Source organism: Polistes fuscatus, unplaced genomic scaffold (genome assembly GCF_010416935.1).
Source record: "Polistes fuscatus isolate 324 unplaced genomic scaffold, CU_Pfus_HIC Scaffold9, whole genome shotgun sequence".
Lineage (NCBI taxonomy): Eukaryota > Metazoa > Arthropoda > Insecta > Hymenoptera > Vespidae > Polistes > Polistes fuscatus.
In genome coordinates this window covers 1402456-1415807 of record NW_025113173.1, presented here as the reverse complement: position 1 = coordinate 1415807, position 13352 = coordinate 1402456, and the positions used below count along the sequence as shown (strand labels likewise).

Sequence of the window (13352 nt, the reverse complement as noted above, 5' to 3'; positions counted from 1 at the left end):
AGTAAAAATATTAGAAGAAGAAAAAGTATAACTGATAAAAAATGTAGCAGTAATAATAAAGATGATAGCAAAAATAAAAAAGATGACAGCAAAAATAATAAAGATGATACCAAAAATAATAAAGATGATACCAAAAATAATAAAGATGATAGCAAAAATAATAAAAAAGATTGCAAAAATAATAAAAATGATAGTGTTGCAACAAAAACTATTCTTAATGAATTAGAAACTCCACAACCAAAGAATGAGAAATTAATAGATATAGATATAATTAAAATGAATCGCTTTCCAATTTTTACTGAACAGCAAAAGATTCCAAAAGTGCTAGAACAATCAGAAATATTATCCCTTTCTCTGAAAGACGATCCAGAAATTCTTTATTATCCATCCGTTACTAAAATTTTATCTGAAACTATGACTCCGGAAGCTCAAAAAATTTTAAATTTGTGGAAAAACAAACTTATAAGAGAAATGGGAGAAGAGAAATTCAATGAGTATCAACAAGGTAATAACCAAGTTATTCATTTGCTTAATCAATTACCTACACAAAACAAAAAGTAAAGAAATAATATATGTATATATATTATAGAAATTTATTTTAACTATAAAAAGTTAAGCATTGAGACCCAAGTACTTTGATAATGAAATTTAAACAAGTTCTAAAAGTTAAGTTAGTTTATCACTTTGACCTGCAAATGGTTCAATTAAGTATCTTGAGACATTGTTAATATACAATGATGATTTTTTTTTAATTTACAGAGCTACTAAACAATGGAAAAATATTTCATTCTTGTATACAAGATACTTTATACGGGAGAGAAGTTGACATACCTGAACATATTCTTCCAGCTTATAATAGTTTAAGTAGTATTATAAATGAATTACAAGATATTAGAGCAGTCGAATCGTTTGTTTCCCATAAGGGTTTGTGCTACAAAGGAAAAGTCGATTGTATAGCAACATACAGGTAAAACATTCTTACCAAAATTTACTATAACAAAATAATAATTTTATGCCTATGAAATTTTACTACTTTTTATTATTATGTTTCTATATTAATATTATTTTATATATATACTTTAGAATTTATTTCAAAGAAAGAAATCATGATCAATGCAAACTTTCTTCATAGGGACAAATTATGCGTTATTGATTGGAAAAAATCAGACAAAGATAAAAAAAATGTAAATTTGACTTATGATGCACCGATACAACTTGCCGCTTATGTAGGTGCTATTAATTCCTCCAAAAGTTATCCATTTTCGGTAAATTGTATTTAATTTCTTTATCTAGTTTTTTTTTAAACTTCTGTTTATTTGCCTAAGAAATATATTTTGTATTTTTTAATAAAATTCGACATATTTTATTAGATCCACTATGCCATGATAGTTGTCGGTTACACAACGGGAAAACCTGCAGACACATTTTTTTTATCAGACCATCATTTGAATGAACATTGGAGTAGGTGGTTAGCAAAACTTAGAAAATATTGGCATAATGTTAAAAACCAAAACAATTGTTCGGATTAAAATAAAACTGTCATTATATAATAACAAACAAATAAAACAGTCAATAGTTTAGCACATTGAATTACTAGTTCAAGCCGATCACTAAAATTAAACAACGTGGGAACCATTAGTAACATGAAAGAGTGGTCTGTCTGAAGAAACAAAAGATAAAAACCATGTGCTTTTGACTCCAGAGAGGCAATAAAAAGATGTGATCTCTTTGATAGTATTAAATAAGTATGAAAAGGTGAAGAAGTACTCTTCCTTTTGGGAGAGTAGAAAGATAATAAACAAATAAAACAAATAACAATCGTATAACATCTGATTTTTTGTGTAAATATTTTTACGTGTAGAATATATCCTTAGAGTTTGGCAGAGATTTTCTCGACTCATTTTGTATATCTGGGAAATATAATATAGAAATAATAAAGTAAATTATTTCAATCTATTTCTTTTATTTATTATCAGATACTCATTCTATACATTTTTCAAGAAGAATAAAAAAAGATAAGCCAAAAAATATATTAAACGAAGGAACGAAGAAAAAAGAAACGTTTAAACAATCAAACGAGCAAAAGGAATATTAAAAAAGCAAAGCACAAAAACGTAGATAGCGCTACTAGTTTATTGCATATGGCGAGTACTGAATGGTGAAGGGTAGAGGTGGAAAAACCGTATAACAAGATAATAATATATTTTCGTTCGATACAAGTTAGATAACCAAAACTTAATATTTTAGAATTTGAACTTTTGATCTTTGGTACGAACTAGCGTGTAACTATCTAGAGACTTTTTTATTTTAGTTCTCCTAAGTTACGTGCCTTTCGCTGGCGCTTCGGTGCGGTAAACGCTCTGACGCGTGTTGTGTGTCTGCCACATGCAGATGCATTAGTCAATATTTATTATCACAGTTGCGTTTAAGTGCATTTATTGATAAAATCTTAATATCTCTAATCAAAGATATAAGTTATAATTAATTTAAACATGGATTCCGATATCGAATTAGGAGAAGACGAGGAGGATTTTCTTGTTTACGTCGAATTGGAAGGATTTGTTAATAATAATATATTTTCAAATGAAGAACTGCAATTAGATATGATTGGTATAGATACAGACCATCCTATAATGCAAATTGGTGGAAAGGTATGTTATTTATAGGTTATTCCTTTCATATTAAAAATAAAATTTATGTTATTTTATTTATATTTTTATTACTGTTTGTTACTATTATTTTAAATAATTTAACGATGGAATTTTTCTTTTTATAGTTTTATGAGGGTACTTATGAGGATGCTGTAGGAACTTACATGTTTTTTGATAAAGATGACCAGCCAGTGATCAATGATCCCGTATTTGATCAAGTTCCAACTTTAAAATATTTTGGAAAGACTAGAAAGGTATTAAAAATGGAGAGAATATTTGTTAAGCAAAGGGTAGAAGTTCTCGGTGACTCTGAGCATAGTAAATGCATTCCAAACATTGATATAATTAAAGAAGCTGGCGTTCCACCTATGTATCAATCACAAGGTATTTTCAATTAAATTTATCTTAACACATTTGAGAGCAATAATATGATTTTAGATTATTTCAAATTCTTTAACCGAATATTAACAACGTAGTTTTATGTTATTTCAAAATTTGTAACTAAATGTAATTGGAATTTCTTCTCCACTATGTTATTGCAAATTGATTAATTTGTTTGTATTAAGTAATTGGTATTTAGTTAAACGGTTTTTCCAAACAACACTTGTGGACGATGTGTTAATAATAGAAATTGTATATGTGGACAGTTTATTTTACCATTTAATTTTGATTTTATTTTATATAGCACTTTCCTTTTGGAAGGATATAAGAAACGAAAGAATAGATGATTTATGTGCCTATTTGGAAAAACAAAAGATTAGAGAAGAAAAGAAGTCACAGGGTATTGAGTTAGATTCAGAATCTGATGAAGATACTCCATTCGCTATGTACAAATATAAAAAAAAAATGAAAAATGAACAAAACTTGGAAAATTCTAACATCAAACCATCAGTGGATGTAGTTAATTCTTCTACAAGTCAAAAAAATTCCCCAAAAGAAGTTATGGATAATGCATCCGAACATATTCATTCTAAACCATCTACTTCGAAAACTAACGATCTCTTTGCTGAGATGAATAATAAAGTACGCAAACCTAATAAACTAGTTAGTAGAAAGAAAGTATATGTTAAAAGTAAATCGACAAAAAAACAGAAAAAGAAATCAAAAGTCATGGAAGATGACATAGAATCAACATCTTTAATGGAGGATCAAATTTTTAATAATTCTGCTATAGATATTGAAGTGAATAATCTGTTCGATATTATAGATAATATTAAAAATAATTCTGATGTGAAGGATAATGTACAGGCAAATAAAGATATTAATACAGACATTAGCACAGTTGAAACACAAGTGAAAACAACTGATACTACTATGCTTGATTTTGTGGACAATACCATAGATGAAAAGCATGCTAAGTTATTAAGACGGGAGGCAAAAATGAAAGAGATATCGGAAAAATTGAAATCTTCTGTAGAATGTGCCAAAATAAATACAAATTAATGACAAGGTATAATTACATGTAACACTTAATTTAATAAATAATTCCGCTTGATACTTTATTCAGAATCCATTAAAATTGATCTTTCAGCTCTAAGAAAGATTATTTTATTGTATTGATTAAAAACATAATTAAAAATTATCGTTAAATATGAAATACTGCACTGCACTAGCCAATAGTTTAAAATAATATAATGGCTTTATATGTATATATATATATATATATATATAGCTAAGAAAATAAAAATGATATAATATTCTTGCTTGTGAAATTAGGAAAAATAGATTGAAGATTTGCATTGGAAAAAAGGATTCAATATCCTTTTAGTGAAATAATGGATTGTCCAATGTATAATGGATTCACCAATCTAAATCGCCAGGTAGTTCGTCAGGATATTCTCCTGTCAAGCAAGCAGTGCAATGACCAACATAACTGCTTTCTTTATTGTCCATATTGTGTCTAACAGCTTGAACAAGTCCTTCTACAGAAAGGTATGTCAAACTATCAGCGCCAACATGCTTGGCTAATTTTACATTGTCAAGCTTATTAGCAATTAGTTCTTCTCTCGTTGGAATGTTAATCCCCATGTAACATGGATATTTTAAGGGAGGCGATGCTACTCTGATATGTACCTGCAAATAAATGTGTGTTTTTTTTTGTTTTTTATAAATGTATGTATGTATAAAAATGCAAATATTTTACTTCTTTTGCTCCCGCATCACGTAAAAGTTTTATGATTGGTCCAATAGTGTTTCCTCTAACAATAGAATCATCGATCAGAATTAATTTTTTTCCTTTTACGTTTTCGGATAAGGCTCCAAATTTTTTAGCAACTCCTAATTGTCTTAATCTTGTGCTGGGTTGAATGAATGTTCTTCCAACGTATCTATTCTTGCAAAGTACTTCAGCAAATGGTATTTGAGACTGTGAAATATGTGAATTAAATATGTATTTAATGTTAATTGTTTTATATATTTTTTTTTTATATAATAGTAATAATTAAATTAGATAATTCACCTGTCTAGCATAACCATGTGCTGCTGCAGTACCAGATTCTGGTACAGAACTAACTATATCAGCTTCTACCGGAGATTCTATTGCTAATACACGACCACATTGCATGCGAACCGAGTATACCATTTGTCCTATAAAGAAAAATACAAAAATGTATAAATTAACACTATTTTACTAAATTCTTATTCAAGATATTAATGTTAATGATTGTTACCTTCAAAAATACTGTCACTTCGGGCAAAGTAAACATATTCAAATATGCAAAATGCTTGTCGTTTATTCTTTGGTCTTTCTACAATGTCAATCGTTTTAATACCTTCACGAGTCAATTCAACAATTTCACCCGGAAAAACTTCCCGAACATATCTTGCACCAATGCTTAAGAAACCACAAGACTCTGATGAGATTACCCAACCTTCTGCTTCATCGTCGTCATCCGATTCACTTGCAGCTAAATTTTTATAATACACAATTTAATAATTAGATGTATTTTTATGTAATATTAATGTTTATATACATTCAACATACCAAGTTTGCCAACAGGTACTATTTTTCCTAAACACAAAGGCCTGTTTCCATATGGGTCTCTAACACCATAAATTTTATCTCTTTGCATGATTACTAAAGAATAAGATAATGGTGCTAAATGCATGAGATGTTTGATACGTGCTGGCCAATCTGGGCCATTAACTTCACCTTCAGGAGGATTTAAACATAAAGCTTGCGTTATCAATTCAGAATCCGAATATGTCGAAAGACCCACACCCCGACCTAATACCTAATTCAAAGTAATAGACAAAAGTTAAAATTAAACTGATAAAGTTACAGATTAAAGTCAAGGAAATAAGAGATCCAGTTTTAATTACCATTTTCCTTAATGATTCTGTATTTACAAGTTCTCCATTATGAGCAACTGCTAAGGCACCGTGTGCTGTATGAACTACGAAAGGTTGACAATTGACTTCTTCGCTAGCTGCACAAGTGCTGTATCTAGTATGACCTATTCCTAAATTGCCTTTAAGTTTCTTCATGCTTTCATCATTGAAAATGTTATTGATCATTCCCATACCCTTATGAACATAAAACGATTTAGAGCAAACACCTTTACTTGTAACAATTCCAGCACTTTCTTGACCTCTGTGTTGCAAAGCAACTAAACCTATTGAAAAATGTATAGCTAATATTATCATTCAATTTAATTTATTATACAAAATTCTTCAGAGTTAACTTACCAAGACATATCACTTGGCTTACATCAATTTGTGATGGCCAATCGCCTGCAGCAATGCACCCAAAAACACCGCATTCATGTGTGAGTCCAGAAACTTCTTTATTTCTACCTTCATATTTAGAAGTTGAATCTTTTGATACGTCATTTATTGAAAGACGAGATATTGCACGAGAACAACTTTCATCTTGCATATCCTGAGACATTTTTATATTTATCTATAATGCAGTGATCCAAAGATTAATCTATAGCTTTGCTTCTTACGTATTATGCATTAATTTATATAATAAACCTTAAGTGTTAGAATTTGTTAAAAATCAACTTTGTTTTTTGTTACATTTAATCAATTCGATATTGTCAAAGCGTTAAAGTATTTTCTTTCCTCTTATACGTCATCAATTTTACGTAATGTGTTTGCGAATGGAACAAATGTTGATATACATATGGACAAATATGAAGTAAATATTAATATCAGTCTCTTTAGAAGTGCATTCTAGACCCCCTACAGTCTTATTTCAGATTATCGTCAATGCCCCTATAAACTATCGACCTCAAGGGGTTAGATAAGAAAATTTCACAATTAATTTCATCATTCAACTGTGATGTGTTGTGTGTCATCTAAGAAACTTATTTTTCATAAGAAATATTTGTTGATCACATGTATAAAATTTCATTTCAGGAATATTCAAATTTAATGATTTTATATTAAAATATTGATTTATCTTAAAGATATTTATTAATACTATTCGATTCAAGGGAAGTAACCTACATATATATATATATATAAACACACACGTGCATACATATTTCTCATAAATTAGACAAATTAAAATAATAATAATAATAATAATAATAATAATAATAATAATAATAATAATAATAACAATAATCTAAACCTTATATAAAACATAAAACCAATACTAACCAAATTCAATGGAAATAACCTACATTCACACACACACACAAACACACACAACATATATTATTTAAAATTAGAGAAATTAATAATAGTAATTAAAATCTTATACAAAATATAACAAATATACAAGAATGGGAAATAAATTAATCTTAAAACAAAAAATTAATCTGCAAAAGAAGAAAGTTATAAAAATATAATAGAAAAGAAGAAATAAATCAAGATAAAAGAATCAACTATAATGAAATGTTGATCTATAGAAATAATCTATAATTATGTGTCGGTTTCCTCATGACTATTGGAAAGATCGTTAGATTAATAATTTAATTCAAGGTTTAAGAAAAGTGTAAAAAGAAATCGTTAATATGTCATAAATTTTATCAATCCGGTTTTTTTTATGTACTCACTTGTTGATCGTTCATTTTGCATACCGTAATGGTATATAATATACTTGCATGTAAATATATCTCTAATTACACTAAAGAGAAAGATAAATGTAGTTATGTTATGATCGATTTCTTAGCCTAGATACATAAAACAAAGGTTAAGCCTGCATGAAATGTAATAGTAGATTATCTTGATCTACAATCGAAGGTCATTTATTTTTATAATATTAATGTAAATGCGAACAAATCTTTCATTTTAAGTTACGAGATATAACGAAAGAGAAATCATTATTGAAATCTTAGATCATCTATCCTTTATCACGTGTATGGTTTCTTTAATCGCGTGTTCCATTATATATATATATAAATACATATGTTAATACGTATGGAGAGAGAGAGAGAGATACCTACCCACCACGTGTTTTGGGTATTACGTATTTTCTCTCTTCTTTTATATATTTTCTTAAATATAATTAATGATCAAATACTTTAGATATAAAAAACATTAGAATGTTTCTTAATACAACAATATGTTATCATATAAATATAAATTAAAAAAAAATTTATTTATATAAAGAAGAAGGCACAGAAAATAATAAGAATATATTAATACATACATATATGCGTGTGTGAGAAATTCGGTAGTTCGGCTTTTTTTTCTTATACGTTTATAGTATGATAAACTCGTATAATAATCGATCGTATAGTATATTAATCGACACGATATGATAAAATAAAATACAATCCACTCTGTTCGCTTACCAAACGACAAATGAGCTCGTAAACCAATGGATACTTACATCTTATTTCTTAACACTGAACTAACTCTTTCTTTGACTATTATCTTTTATTTTCTGGTCCGCGCACACAAACACAAATACGGTTAGAACTTGAATGTAAGAAGCACACTGGACTTGTCCCTCTTATGAATTCTTATTTCACTATATTTCTCTAGACAAGAGAATGATAGACTGATGATGATGATGAAGAAGAAGAAGAAGAAGAAGAAGAAGAAATGAAGAAGACGAAAACGATCACGCCATGAAACCGGTTCGTTCGCTTCCGGATACAATTTACCCCAAAGAAGTTTAATGATAAACTTTTTATTCTATAATCCCTCCTCCTCTTCCTTTTGTCTTTTTACTTCCCCTACCCTTAATTCTACCAATTCTTTTTCTTTTCTCCCACCATTATTTTTTTTATTTTTCTTTAGGTATACTTTAGCCTTTTTTTCTATTTTACAATTAATTAGTTAGATAGATTTAAATAGATAAATTAAATGGAAAGTTACTTTCTATTCATTTATCTGTTTATTTATCTCTTATTTATTACTAAATTATTTAGGATTAGTCGTTTGTTCATGCACGTGTTCACACATATTCTTTCATTTATATATACTTGTACATAATTTTTATTTATTTATCTTTCTATTTATCTATCTATTTATTTTTTACTTATTCAATAAGAAATATATTGAGATCGTTTGTACACGTTACGTGATTATTCGGTTAAAGATCTTTCTAGATGTTTCTTTGTATTCTAGCTAGAAACTCTTATAAAATTGCTGTTTAAAACTTTGATTCCATTACCGAGATTAAATGAACTTTTTCGACTCAATTATTTTGAACGTCACTTTGCTTAATAATATTATTGTCAACAATTAATTTCTGTGTTTTTTTTCCTCTTCTTCTTCTTCTTCTACTTATGTTTGTAAAGATTCTGTTTCATCTTGAATGATTCATATATTGCTTAATGATGTTTGAATATTTGTAGTGTTGTTGTTGTTTGTGAACTGCTTATCGATATTTTTTTTAATTTGCTCATCATTGTTTATTCCAAAGATTCCATTGAAATTTAAATGGAAATTTCACGTTAAAGGTCATTCTAATTTTCAAGAGACAGTAATCATACTTTGTATCATATTCAAAGAATTTTATCTTAATTATCTATTGAACTTAATGATCCCTAAATAAGAGACAATGAGAAGATATGGGAGCGGCCATTTTGAAATTCATATTTTACCGCATTAAAATAATTTTTAATATGTCTGACAATCGTCCTATTTAAAAAAAAGATTTTAAATATATATTTTTCTAATTTCGATAACTACGTCCACGATTCATCGATCGCGTAATATCGATTAAATATACATCGACGAAGAAAACGAAGAGAAGATATGGGAGTGGTCATCTTAAATTTCATACTTTACCGCGTTAAAATAATTTAAAAAAAAAGAAAAGAAAAGAAGTTTTTAAACATATATTTTTCCAATATCGATTAACTTGTTTACGATCTATCGATTGCGTAATATTGATTGTATATAAATTTTCGAATAATTCTATAACGCAAAAAAACAAAGAAAATTAGAAAGTATTAATATTATATATGAGACAAAAAATCTTATTTTGTATTAAACACGCGAATAAAGTTTTTTATGTCGTCATGTTAGATTACATTATGTAGATTTTAATAATTGAGTAACCGGCACGAGGGTTAGGAGGGGGAGAGTAATTACGATAATGCTACAGCATCACGATCGAGAGATCAATCGGCTTTACCAGAATATTCCAACGCGAAACAAAATAATAAAACAGATAATTTATATAAGTTATATGTTGTTACTACACAAACAGTTCATTAGTTATATTATTTTTCCCCCACTATTATCCGATTTAATTCCCTTTTACTCCTTGATCTGTGACGCGGACCGGCATTCATATCGTTGAACGTGATTAGAGTAGGCTGGTTAACAATATGACTGGTGAGTCGTCATTCTTCTTTTTCTTTTTTTATATTTAAAAAATCTTTTTAATTTATATTTATGAGAGGACATTGTTGCATTAAGATACGTTCTATTGTTTTTATACAAAAGTATTTTGTTATCGTTCATATTGTATATTGAAATCATATTATTTGAATGATGATCTATTTCAATTAGGTTCATGCGTGGTAAACCTAACCAATAGATACAATTCTTGACAAATATTAAAGATTATTGATTATTTTGTAAATCATTAACGATCATAATCATATATTGTAAATCATGAACGAATTTAATGATTTGTTTTAATCTACAATATTAATTATATTATTTCTGTTATAGAAAATACAACTTTGGTTTAATAATTATATTATTTGTTTATGAAGAATTATTGAAAAATTAATTTTTTGTTATATGTCACTTTACAGATTACAAATTAGGTAAATTGATCATTGAAGGTAAGACCAAAAAGGTCTATGAGATTTTGAATGAACCATTGTTATGTTACATTCAAAGTAAAGATCGAATTACGGCTGGAGATGGTGTTAAGGCTCATAATTTAGAAGGCAAAGGCGTTATTAGTACAGCTACAACAGCTAAAGTATTTCAATTATTAAATGAAGCCGGTATCAAAACATCCTTTGTCAAGCTTGATAGTTGTAAAAATGCTTTTATAGCACATAAATGTGAAATGGTACCCATTGAATGGGTTACAAGAAGAATAGCCACCGGTAGTTTCTTGAAAAGACATCCAGGTAGATAATTATTTATTCTGGTGAAATTACTTTTGTTAAAATATAAGAAAAATCATTTAAAAAATAAACAAATATTCTGCTTGTAATATAGGTGTAAAAGAGGGATACAGATTTAATCCACCATTGCAAGAAACATTTTATAAGGACGATGCCAATCATGATCCTCAATGGTCGGAAGAACAAATTATTTCTGCTAATTTCACATTAAATGGAATTACCATTGGCAAAGACGAGGTTGATATTATGCAACGCACTACATTGACCGTTTTTGAAATCCTAGAAAGATCTTGGGCAACACGAGATTGCTCTCTTATAGATATGAAAATAGAGTTTGGTGTAGATATGTCTGGTAATATTGTTGTTTCTGATGTTATTGATAGTGATTCCTGGAGATTATGGCCATCTGGTGATAAGCGATTGATGAAAGATAAACAAGTAACTAATAACTTTCTTTTTTATTATGATTTTAAAAATTATAATGTATTATATATCCTATTATGTTTTTATTTGTATATATATGTATGTGTGTATGTGTGTTTACATAGGTATACAGAAATTTATCTCATGTCACTAAAGCTGATTTGGATTTAATTAAATGCAATTTCGAATGGGTAGCAGCTCAACTGGATCATCTCATTATATCTCCGATATCATTGGTCGTTATTTTAATGGGTTCTCCATCGGACAAAGAACATTGCGAGAAAATAGCTTACTATGCGGAGAAATTAGGTTTAATAGCGGAAATTAGAGTGTGCAGCGCACACAAAAGTACTCAGGAAACTCTGCGTGTCGTTGCTGAATATGAAGGTTGCTGGGAAAAGGTATTGAAATAAATTAAATTATACATAGAATATGGATGAATGAAAAAGTACTGTAGATATTTTTACCTGTTAACTACAGCTCGATAAATTTATAACATTGTATTCATGTAAAGAAATTTTACAACAAATTAATAGTTATATGAATTGTTTGGAATATAATTAAAATACTTGCAATATTTATTATAACATTGAAATTATAATTAGTTGCCAATGGAATGTTTAATCATGGATACGAATCTGTATAAATTTTAATGACCTATGTCAGTCTATTAAAGACTTTTACTCAAAGATAATTCCATTTAAAAACATGATAAAAAACCGATAATTATGTCGAATGCATATTGTTTACTTGTTAGATATCAGAAGTTCTTCTTATTTAATGTAGGTGGTGTTCATTGCTGTAGCAGGGAGAAGTAATGGATTAGGTCCAGTATTGTCTGGAAATACTACTTTTCCAGTCATTAATTGTCCTCCTTTTAAACCAGAGAATATCTCGCAAGATATATGGTCATCCATAAATGTACCTTCAGGTATGTAAATACATTTCTTATGAAATTATTATTTTTATGTAAATTATATATATATGTGTTAGTAAAAACAATATAGATATGAATACGTTATTGTTAATGTAAATGGTTGCGAAATTTACTTATCAAGGTGGTAATTATAGAATATGTAAATGTAACTTATTGAATACTTCGGATTAGTATATACACAATTAGCAAACTTATTGTAGTATATTTAATTAATTAATGTTTTGTTTTTGCTTCTTTTAATCATGTTTGCAGGACTTGGTTGCACTACAGTCGCTTATCCAGAAAGTGCTGCACTTGCTGCTGCTCAGATACACGCACTTAATGATCATATGGTTTGGTCTAAGTTACGTGCAAAACAGCTTAATAATTTTATTACTTTGAAAAAAGCCGACAAGGTCTTTAAATTTCTATTAATTAATAAAAATTAAATGGATTAATAGATTTTTCTATATTACTTCTGTGAAAGTAGATAAATGCATTTAAATGGTTTAAGAAAAGTTAATTTCAAACATTTCCGTTTAGAGTTGTAGTATACAATACTATAAAATCTGCTCACCGATTTTTTATCTATAAAATGTATATGTATATACATATGTATAATAGAATGTTTTTTTCTATCATTTTGACAATTTGTATGCTATAAAGTGTGTATTATTAAGTTTTATTAATTATACTTATATATATACATATTCATGTTAGCACTTCTTGTATACACATTATTATTATTAATCTTATTGTTGTTATATTGGATACAAGTTTACAATATTCATTTGCTTCCGCTTAAACAAATTTTTGAATAGAACAGTAAATTAGCATACAAAATTAAAAATTTATTTTATCTAA

General features: G+C 28.0%; 4 protein-coding genes across 8 annotated transcripts; 3 read left to right on the top strand and 1 right to left on the bottom strand.

Moving 5' to 3' along the window:
- Positions 1–118: 118 nt before the first annotated feature.
- LOC122525819 (mitochondrial genome maintenance exonuclease 1-like) lies at positions 119–1823 on the top strand. Its single transcript, XM_043648812.1, has 4 exons — positions 119–505; positions 760–967; positions 1133–1265; positions 1371–1823. The coding sequence occupies exons 1-4, from the start codon at positions 277–279 to the stop codon at positions 1527–1529; spliced, it is 729 nt and encodes a 242-aa protein (XP_043504747.1). The 5' UTR covers positions 119–276; the 3' UTR covers positions 1530–1823.
- A 445-nt stretch (positions 1824–2268) lies between these two features.
- On the top strand, positions 2269–8623 carry LOC122525818. Of its 2 annotated transcripts, XR_006305887.1 has the most exons (5): positions 2270–2651; positions 2777–3035; positions 3337–4101; positions 4368–4583; positions 8592–8623. XR_006305887.1 is itself a non-coding variant. In XM_043648811.1 (3 exons), the coding sequence occupies exons 1-3, from the start codon at positions 2493–2495 to the stop codon at positions 4092–4094; spliced, it is 1176 nt and encodes a 391-aa protein (XP_043504746.1). In that variant the 5' UTR covers positions 2269–2492; the 3' UTR covers positions 4095–4104. The 2 variants fall into 2 exon arrangements, 1 of the variants encoding a protein (XP_043504746.1); XM_043648811.1 differs by lacking the exons at positions 4368–4583; positions 8592–8623 and having other exon boundaries at positions 2269–2651; positions 3337–4104.
- Positions 4450–8595, bottom strand: LOC122525816 (amidophosphoribosyltransferase-like). Of its 4 annotated transcripts, none has more exons than XM_043648807.1 (8): positions 8254–8595; positions 6339–6552; positions 5973–6265; positions 5635–5884; positions 5321–5557; positions 5110–5237; positions 4795–5016; positions 4450–4724 (listed from the first exon to the last, which is right to left on the bottom strand). In XM_043648807.1, exons 2-8 carry the CDS (start codon positions 6538–6540, stop codon positions 4452–4454), a joined length of 1605 nt encoding a protein of 534 aa, XP_043504742.1. In that variant the 5' UTR covers positions 6541–6552; positions 8254–8595; the 3' UTR covers positions 4450–4451. The 4 variants fall into 4 exon arrangements, with proteins under 4 accessions (XP_043504742.1, XP_043504744.1, XP_043504743.1 ...); XM_043648809.1 differs by having other exon boundaries at positions 6339–6531; XM_043648808.1 differs by having other exon boundaries at positions 8437–8595.
- An 810-nt stretch (positions 8624–9433) lies between the features above and the next one.
- LOC122525817 (multifunctional protein ADE2) lies at positions 9434–13338 on the top strand. Its single transcript, XM_043648810.1, has 6 exons — positions 9434–10397; positions 10826–11152; positions 11244–11587; positions 11698–11973; positions 12359–12503; positions 12762–13338. The coding sequence occupies exons 1-6, from the start codon at positions 10391–10393 to the stop codon at positions 12935–12937; spliced, it is 1275 nt and encodes a 424-aa protein (XP_043504745.1). The 5' UTR covers positions 9434–10390; the 3' UTR covers positions 12938–13338.
- Positions 13339–13352: the final 14 nt, after the last annotated feature.

Bases quoted from the DNA above. Each gene is read 5' to 3' on its own strand.
- LOC122525819 (XM_043648812.1), top strand. From the start codon at position 277: ATGAATCGCTTTCCAATTTTTACTGAACAGCAAAAGATTCCAAAAGTG. The intron at 506-759 runs GTAATAACCAAG...TTTAATTTACAG, and splicing joins ATTCAATGAGTATCAACAAG to AGCTACTAAACAATGGAAAA. The intron at 1,266-1,370 runs GTAAATTGTATT...ATATTTTATTAG, and splicing joins CCAAAAGTTATCCATTTTCG to ATCCACTATGCCATGATAGT.
- LOC122525818 (XM_043648811.1), top strand. From the start codon at position 2,493: ATGGATTCCGATATCGAATTAGGAGAAGACGAGGAGGATTTTCTTGTT. The intron at 2,652-2,776 runs GTATGTTATTTA...TTCTTTTTATAG, and splicing joins TAATGCAAATTGGTGGAAAG to TTTTATGAGGGTACTTATGA. The intron at 3,036-3,336 runs GTATTTTCAATT...TATTTTATATAG, and splicing joins ACCTATGTATCAATCACAAG to CACTTTCCTTTTGGAAGGAT.
- LOC122525816 (XM_043648806.1), bottom strand. The intron at 6,266-6,338 runs GTAAGTTAACTC...ATTTTTCAATAG, and splicing joins AAGCCAAGTGATATGTCTTG to GTTTAGTTGCTTTGCAACAC. The intron at 5,238-5,320 runs GTAACAATCATT...TTTTCTTTATAG, and splicing joins AAGTGACAGTATTTTTGAAG to GACAAATGGTATACTCGGTT.
- LOC122525817 (XM_043648810.1), top strand. The intron at 11,153-11,243 runs GTAGATAATTAT...CTTGTAATATAG, and splicing joins TTTCTTGAAAAGACATCCAG to GTGTAAAAGAGGGATACAGA. The intron at 12,504-12,761 runs GTATGTAAATAC...TCATGTTTGCAG, and splicing joins ATCCATAAATGTACCTTCAG to GACTTGGTTGCACTACAGTC.